The sequence below is a fragment of the Epinephelus moara genome, chromosome 19 (genome assembly GCF_006386435.1).
Source record: "Epinephelus moara isolate mb chromosome 19, YSFRI_EMoa_1.0, whole genome shotgun sequence".
Classification (NCBI taxonomy): domain Eukaryota; kingdom Metazoa; phylum Chordata; class Actinopteri; order Perciformes; family Serranidae; genus Epinephelus; species Epinephelus moara.
The window spans coordinates 33,403,793-33,413,243 of NC_065524.1; the positions used below are offsets into that span (position 1 = coordinate 33,403,793).

At 38.5% G+C, this 9,451-nt stretch overlaps 1 protein-coding gene across 1 annotated transcript; it reads left to right on the forward strand.

Moving 5' to 3' along the window:
* Window positions 1–906: 906 nt before the first annotated feature.
* On the forward strand, window positions 907–7,287 carry mtrf1l (mitochondrial translational release factor 1-like). The gene is made up of 8 exons (XM_050070910.1): window positions 907–1,983; window positions 2,097–2,176; window positions 2,277–2,381; window positions 2,958–3,036; window positions 4,436–4,599; window positions 5,013–5,130; window positions 6,398–6,534; window positions 6,795–7,287. The coding sequence occupies exons 1-8, from the start codon at window positions 1,554–1,556 to the stop codon at window positions 7,005–7,007; spliced, it is 1,326 nt and encodes a 441-aa protein (XP_049926867.1). The 5' UTR covers window positions 907–1,553; the 3' UTR covers window positions 7,008–7,287.
* The last annotated feature ends 2,164 nt before the right edge of the window (window positions 7,288–9,451 follow it).

Here is a 9,451-nt window from a genome sequence, read left to right on the forward strand (position 1 = left end):
TCATCTTTGCATCAAAACCAAAGCAAAGTCCTTGTTAGTCAAAACCTAGTTGGCAATAAATCTTATTCTGATTCTGATTAAAGTAACCAAAAACTAAAAGACACACAACAATCATTCATTTAAGTTTAAATGTTTGAGTCTTAATTATTTTTTATTTAGTTGCAAAGTGAGATAATCATGGGTGGGAGCAATCTTTAGCCTACTGCAAATTTGTCTGCAGGGGAAGAAATCTTAGACATATTGGCTAAACAATCATTAAAACGACCACAAAGTAAATCAGAGGTTAAAACTATCATAAATGACTATTATGCACAAAACCTGGCAGGAATATTGGGACATCAGTGACACAGGAAGACATCTTTACAGTATTCAAACACATGTAGGTGTTGGTACATTACAGAGTGGGAGCCCAAGGGAAGAGATGGTCATTACACATCTGAGGATAGGACATACTGGATTAAATGGCACTCTCCATATAATAGAGAAGCATCCTACGAGACTATGTTCTCACTGTAATAATTTGGAAACAGTTAAACATGTACTAATAGATTGCAACAGGTAAGACGAAAGGAGGGAGTTAATAACTGGACTAACTGAAGAAAGGCACAGTATTACATTAGGGAAACTACTTGGAAAGACATCAAGGAACCTATGTAAGCTGCTATTTGATTATTTAAGAGTAACAAGAATAGTAGAGAGTTTTATTTTATTTTATTTTATTTTATTTTATTTTATTTTATTTTATTTTATTTTATTTTATTTTATTATTCCGGTCAATCTACTGCTCTATAATCTAGTCCAGTAGATGGCGGTAATGCACCTAAAAGCTGGTTCGACAACCGCCTTTAAAACTCAAAAAAAGGGAGGAAGAAGAAATCTTACCCACTGCGCATGCGCACCACATTCAATATGTCTGCGCCCCTCTACAAGGTGGTAAAGGAGCTATATTTTTATAACAAACATTGACAGTTAGCTACTATACAGTCTTTAGACAATTTATGAGTGAAAATAGTTTCGTTATATTCACATCTATGTTTCCAATAATAGGATAAACGTAACGGAGGCATTCAACCGTTTGTTATTTGATTTAAGGATCACATATCAGCCAGCTGGAAACTCTCAGTGAGTTGTTGCCTTTCTATAACGCTCTTATTTTGTTTTGAAGGTTGAAATCCAGCCTTTAATCTGCACTATAGCTTATAAAATTCCAAATTAAATGTTTAGTTTGAGTTTTGGTAGAAATACCGCACTTAAATGACTGCTATTGATGGCGACTTGAACCTATTAAAACAAGAAAAAATCATCAAATGAAGCACTGCTTGTCATAATATACACGCCGATTTCAAGAATGCCTTCATTGGATACAGATTATATCTTGAAATAACAGTTGTACGCGCACAGAAGTTTGTTGGACATAAAAACGTATAAAATCATCATGGGATTTGGCAGGATGTTTCGTCAGGATTAGAGAAGATCATGTGCCACAGCCAAGTTATATCTGGATTTGTTTGTTCCGCCACACAGTGAATCTTCCTGACAAATCTGCTCACACAATGGCTTACAGAAGAGCTGTAAACCTTCTTTGGAGAGAAAGGGAGTCTGTCTTTAGCCTGTGGTTACCTCGTTTTCAAAAGTCACCAAATGTCATCAGACAAACTGTCAAATTTCATGAACACATGAACAGTAATCACTGTGGCAGAACAAGATCTCTTCACACCAGTACACCTTTGATGGTGGCCAAGCTGCTGTCGCTGGATGAGCTGTTTGCCAAGAGGTCTCTGCAGGAACACCTGAAGAAGATGGAGACAGAGTACAGTGAATGTTTGAGAGTGGCCAACAACAGTGTGGCAGAGGAGCAGTGCAGTGAGGACGAACTGAGGGAGAAGAGGACCAAAGTGTCCCTGCTGGCTCCTCTCATCCAGAGCATCAGAGAGCTGGACACCAAACAAAAAGAGATGGCGGAGACGGAGACGCTCCTGAACGGTGAGACTGCAAATACAAGATGTAGTTTGACTGAAGATAAGTGGTGTAAAATCTCTAAGTACGAAGGCACAATTCCATGTGTGTGTGTGTGTATGTTTTTTCTTCTCTCAAAGATGAAGATCCAGCCCTGCGAGAACTGGCTGAGCTGGAAAGGGAAGGATGTTTGCAAGATATTCAAGATCTCCGACAAAAGGTAAAACCAAATTTCCATCCATGAACTTGTTGCCATTTTCAGATATTCAGTTCTTCACACGTCACATTTGTGTTGTTTACCTTTCTGCTTCACCAATCAGATCCTGGATCTGCTGATCCCTGAGGAGGAGGCAGATCTGAGCGACCTCGTCCTGGAGGTTACAGCTGGTGTCGGGGGTCAGGAGGCCATGCTGTTTACGGATGAGGTCTGAAAGCACTTCCTTATGATAGACCTTTTCCATGGCAGACATTTTGACGTGTCATAGTAGGAAAAGCACAGCTGTATGTATACGTTTAATGGTAACTGCATTCCACCTAGGGGAGGCCTGACATTTTACGAGCTGGCTCACTGGGACACTTAATGGAGCCATTGTTAATGTGCTTTTCCTACTATGACAAGTCAAAATGTCTGATGTGAAAAAGGTTTACATTTATTATTCAAACAGTTTTTGTTGAGTTCATTAACTTACATCAATACCTGAACAAGAAAGTTCCATATTATTTATTTAGAGAGAACAAAAAATATTTTTCATAATAAGTTAGATACAAATTAAAACTTGGTACAAACAAACTAGAAAAGTGTATTTTTAAGTCTTAGTTATACCTTTGCTCACAGAAACGCCATGGGATTTTACATCAGTTAAATATTTATTATTTATTTTTTATATTTTATTTTGTTATTTATTTCTCTTTTTTAATTTTATTTATTCATTTTATTTTTTATTTATCAATATTTATTTCAACATATGTTTACACGCCAACTTGTCTCCTCTCCTCTGAAGGTGTTCGACATGTACCAGGGCTACGCTCACCACCGCGGCTGGTCCTTTGACATCTTGGAGCACACGACCAGCGAAATAGGTCAGTAGACACTGTGAATATCACTTTAAGAAATGGTCACCTAAAGCAAACACATTTCAGTTGTCCCCTCCAATGTATCTATAAAGGTTGTCCTAGTCGTTCATATCCTAAAACCTTAAAACTGGCTCAATGTGTGGCTTTCCTTTGCTTCAGGCAAACTGACTGTGTGAGACAGTTCTATTCATGCAACTGTCATGTAAACACTTTCAAGGTGGAGTCAGTGATTCCAGAGAAAGATTGTTGATCTTTATACACAACACCAAAACAAATAAACCACTTCTGTCAGTGCTCCCATCAGCCTCCCTTTTGCTCCTACTGTCTTTCTCTTTATATATCCATGGCCTCTCCCTGGCTCTGTGTATGAGTGTTAACGCCCCATTTTGCTGATTGGCTGGAGGAGTACTCTGAGGATCGGTCTGACCCACTTCACACTTTGTTTTCCATCTACAGAGCCAGGGCTGTGTATGAACAGTCTGTCTTATGAATTTCCTAGTCTGGTTTTTCTGGTGTTTTGAGCATGTCAGAAATATCACAGGGTGAATCAGATGTCATCTGTTGTTTCTTTATTTAGGATGGTGAGGTGTAGTGGCCATCACATATTTTTGTGTTTTAACTCAGAACTGAAAGTGGGAATGTGATGATAATTTGATAGAGCTAACAAAAAAAGCAACTCCCTATTTCTTTACACCATAACCAGTTGTAGGAGCTGAATAGAAACACAAGGGGGAGCCCTTACACTGCAACAGACAGAGTGGCCACTGATGGATGCCCTAAAATACTGACAGAAAACAGACACTTAAATAGACACCATTAAAGCCCTGCTCTTTCATATGAACTTTCCAATTATAGATTATATTAAGTAATTTACAATTATCCATCATCTATTGGGTGCAATACTTCAACTGCCGCAATATTCTGTGCAATTATTCAACTGTGTAATATTTTTCACCTCTTGAATGTATATTAATTCAACATGCAGTGCACATAACTGAACATATTTCTTCTGTTGACTCTAATTCTGTTGTTGTTTTATTCTACTGATGTATATGTTGTAGTAAAATTTTCACACTTACAGCCTAAGCACAGTGACGATATTTATATTTTTTTATATTTTATTTTGATATTTGAATTTTTATATCTTAAGTACTAGTGTCAAACATGGTAGCATGATGCACATTTTATTTTATTGCTTTATATTTACACAATTTTATTTCATACTCGTATTCTTACTTCTCTTTACATCGGAGCAGCTGTCACGAATCATAATTTCCTCTCGAGGATCAATGAAGTATTTCTGATTCTGATTCTGACAATAAACTAAACACATATAACTACATGTCATTGCCACCAGTTGACAGTAACATTTTAGCATTTGTACTTATTGCTCACCTTTGACCAGGTGGACTGCGTCACGCCTCGGCCAGCGTCAGCGGCCCTCAGAGCTACAAGAGGATGAAGTTTGAGGCCGGAGTCCATCGAGTTCAGAGGGTTCCCAAGACTGAGAAACAGGGCAGAATGCACACCAGCACCATGACTGTGGCTGTGCTGCCCCAACCCACTGAGGTACGCAACCCAGATTACCTACAGAAAGCATTACATTAAAAAACACCTGGAGAGTAGCCTGTTTCAGTTTTTTTGTTTTGCCATTTATTGCTTAATCTGTGTTAAATATGAACATAATAGAAACACACTGTAAAAATATGAAACAAAAGTCTTTTATTTCGATGTGACGTAGTGAAGCTTTTCCTCAATTGCTCTAATTTTTGTGCCTGTGTTAGGTAGGACATGTAATAATAATACATTCATTTTGAAGGGCTTTTCGAGACCCAAAGCACCAGGCATAAAAGCAGATGACAAGTATAGCCAAATACCTTGTCTCAGGCATTATTAAAGAGGTGTATATGTGTCAGAGCAGGTTTGTTCTTCTGCTCTTAATGGAGATGTGAGTAAATTACGAGTGTCTGTGTTCCTTTCAGATCTCTTTCACACTAAACCCAAAGGACCTGAAAATAGAAACCAAGAGAGCGAGTGGAGCTGGAGGTCAACACGTGAACACCACAGACAGTGCAGTCAGAATAGTCCATCTGCCGACAGGTAAAAACTGTGGTGTTGTAAAATATAATACATACTGTACAGTTTAGTTTGTTAAAGAGTGGGACATGAACAGTCGGGGGTTGATAGTCCACTCCCAGTCAGTGCCAAAGTTGGAAAACATTTTTAGCTTTTGCTGGCTTTACTTCTACTTCATATATAGATTATAAAGCTTGACAAAAAAATGACAGATTGTACAAATGGTCCCTAATCTATCCACTGACACCAAAGTGCTGTTAATAAATGTACTTAGTGTGAAATGACCGACTGTTTAACACAACAAAGAGCCGAGGCCAAGCCATTTTGAAATTGGGATTTCTTATTTTAAATTTCTCTGCATACACTGTAGATTCTAACATATTATATTCATGATAGTAAAATTACAGAGGCTTTTTTCTGTCATAGTTATTTAATACTTAGTCTATATCCTTTTGTAATTGGTTATATTTATGATTATTTTGCTCAGTTAAATAATTAATATTCCTATTGTTACTCTTCGACTCTTCATCAGTCACTTGAGTGCGCTGTCATCTGTCATTGCGGCTTCTGACAGATTTTAACAAGTTGTCAATCACCTGTCACCGAGCTTTCTAGCTGTCATCTTTCTGCTGCTCAGTCGATGTGATGTATCGTTCACTGCGCAGAGGATTGTGGGTCAAAATAGCCACAAAAGCATGCTGGCTTGTATACTGAAAAATTGGACCAGATGTAGTAGAGCATCCTGGTATTTTTGGCGTAGTGGTTTTGACATACTATGTATTGGGACATATTAAATATATTTCTGGCATACTATAAAGTATGGCAGTATGGGGATTGGAACAGTAACATTTTTGCATTTATATACGTAGGAAATAAAGGCAGGACGTTTTCATATTGACATAGAACTCCAGACAGTGATCAGAAAACATGTCTGAACTTTACTCCATGCTTCATGTCGCCTGTAGTTGAGTCAGTTCACCTTGAGCAAAGAGATAAAAATGTCAGAGGTGTTGTTTCGTTATGTTTAATATGACTGTTATTTCTTCACAACATGAGGTTCAATGTCATATGTGTAACAATCAAAGTTTTAGTGCTGTCTGTCTGCATGGGTTGGTCTTTCTCTGAAGAACAGTTATGAAATGAGAAGAACTCAGTGGCTCACATGAGAAAAGTACTTCAATAATGATTTTTATTTTTTTAATTTAATTTAATTTAATTTAATTTAATTTAATTTAATTTAATTTAATTTAATTTTATTCCATTTATTGTAATACTTGTTTGCTCTTTGTAGGCGTGGTTGCAGAGTGCCAGCAGGAACGTTCCCAAATAAAGAACAAGGAGAAAGCCATGAAGGCTCTGAGAGCAAAACTGTACAGCATGAAGCTCGAGGAGGAGACCAGCAAACGCTACCAACAACGTAAAATACAGGTGGGACACAGTAATAATACAGTACAATAAAGTAAACAGCAATCTACAGGTGGAGACATCAGGGTGTGATATAAAATTGGTAATAAAAAGCCTCACGTTTGAATGTTCAAGTGATTTTTATATTGTTTACTAAAAAGAGGTGGAAAGAATGAAAAAAAAAGCGAAATAAAGGCAGCAGGGCCAAAAGGATGCATGCATTTTTACATAATTAACAGGATCCAAACTTTATCCACTTCCTTCTCTTCTTTCTCCTCTTCCAGATTGGCACCAAAGGCAGATCAGAGAAGATTCGAACCTACAACTTTGCCCAGGACCGTATAACAGACCACCGTATCAGCATGACGGTGCATGACATCAAGAGCTTCCTGTTGGGAGAGGATCTGCTGGACGAGATGAACTCCTCGCTACAGGAGTTCTCCAACCAGGAGACGCTTGTGGAGCTGCTGGGAGAAAACAACCAGGAGGGCTCGTGAGTTTGGATCTCAGACACATGGATTTTGATGGAATGGAAACTTCTTGTCACTTGTTTCAGCAAAGTGTTAACGCTGTTGTATTGGTCATTCCTGCTCTGCTTCAAATTCTGAAGGACAAACAGAGGAACCATGATGGATTAAAAGGGTGACCAAGTCTTAATGCTTGTGACAAACACACAAAGCCATTTGAATGTTCATACACATGTCCAGGAGTGACAGGCAATGTCAGCGCAATCATAAAACTGGCTAATAAATGACTTAACTATGGAGCGATCATCAGAACATCAGAGTTTGTGGTCACATTTATTCAGCAGCAGTTCCTCTCAGATGCAGACGCATGTTGTGCTATTGAGCTTTTATTGAGTACGACAGACTTTGCAAATGTTACTTCAACAGTATGTCGACACCTGAACATTACACTCAAATGTGACTTAAACATCTCGTTCCAAAACAATTGGCACCAATCTGCTGCGATAACAGCATCCACTCCTCTAGTAAAGGATGGGTGATAAGGCCTGGATTGCAGTTGGTGTTCCAGCTCAGTTGTTGGATGGGGTTGAGTTACGGGCTCTGTGCAAGCCAGCCTCACCAAACTGGCAACAACTGGCCCACCAAAGGGTCCAATCCAGCCGTCGAGATGACTTTACACACCTCATGTTGATGCACATGTGAAGTCTGAGAGGTTTCAGGAGACATCTAAATAACAATGAATACTTACTGTGGTCATATTTAACATTGTCAACCAGCAGCTTCAGTACAAAAGAATCTGTGTCAGACTTCTATCTAAAAGTACACCTATCTAAAATAATATAGGTGGAGCCCTGCTGCTGAGGCACTGACAAAATAGTTAGACTGTAAATGGTTTGTAAAGCAGGGGATGATGCAACCTGCGTCTTCAATAGCTTCCACTTCAGTGGAAAATTGTGAAATAATCACATAATAAAAGTGAGTAGTCGACTGACTGACACATAATTTTCTGAGGACATTGTGGGCCGGTCATCATTTGTTTTGTACATGGATGAACGTTTTCAGAGTGAACTTCTTTACTCTTAAAAAAAGGGAAACATTTGAAGGGATTGGTATTTATAGGTTATTATGTAATGGTTTCACTGGTCCGGCCCACTTGAGATCAAACTGGGCTGTGTGCAGCCCATGAACTAAAATGAGTTTGACACCCCTGGTCTAGTGCGTAGGATTTAGTGGCATCTAGCAGTGAGGTTACAGAAGTGAAGCTTGTTCCAAGTGTGGAGGAGAACTATGGCGGCCAACGGAACATGAATGTATATATCTATATCTTTATATTCAAGAGACAGTGTATGATTTGTCTGTTCTGGGCTGCTGTAGAAACAACATGGCGGACTCCATGAGAGAGGACTCGCTCCATGTGTAGATATAAACGGTTCATTTTAAGGTAACAACAGGTGATTATACAAGTACTTTATACCTTTTGTGGTAATAGATGCTACTAAATCCCACAAACTGGACCTTTCAAACCGAAGTCTAGTTTAGGACTAGATGTTACTATCCCTGATGCACATACTTGAGACTATGAGTGGGTGTGATAGACCGGGCCGTGCACTCAACCTCCCCCTACTCCGCCATTGTGATGAGGGAAGAGACTTTAATCGAGGTGGAGTTTAACTGGCACATGCTTGTGATTTTGGGTTGGAGTTGGAGCCATTGAAAAGTGTCATTGGGGTCATTAGGTGGTTATCCTCCTTCACTGGTGTTTCTATGATAGAAAAAAGGGAAAAGTTGAAAAAAAAACTTATTTGGTTTTTAAAATATTAAAAAATGGTGTTTAAACAAAAAAACAAACAAAAAAAAAAGCACAAGTTGACTTATTCAAATTGTTTGCGCAGACAACAGCCCACAGCCTGAGGGTATTCAGTTAACAGTCGTAGAGGACCAATAAAACCAGCAAATATTTACATGTGAGAAGCAGGAACCTGTGGATTTTTTTGTCATTGTTGTTTAAAAAATTACTTAAACTCATATTTTCCTGGTCCAAACCGATAAGATAAGATAAGATGGAGGGTGACAATGTATGCTTGGATAAAAAAATAAAGATAAAAAAATAGAAAATATGTATATACAGTATATGTATCTACACTGAACAAAAATATAAACGCAACACTTTTGTTTTTGCTCCCATTTTTCATGAGCTGAACTCAAAGATCGAAAACATTTTCTATATACACACAAAAGACCATTTCTCACAAATATTGTTCACAAATCTGTCTAAATCTGTGTTAGTGAGCACTTCTCCTTTGCCGAGATAATCCATCCCACCTCACAGGTGTGGCATATCAAGATGCTGATTAGACAGCATGAATATTGCACAGGTGTGCCTTAGGCTGGCCACAATACAAGGCCACTCTGAAATGTGCAGTTTTGCTTTATTGGGGGGGTCTGGGGGGGTCAGAAAACCAGTCAGTATCTGG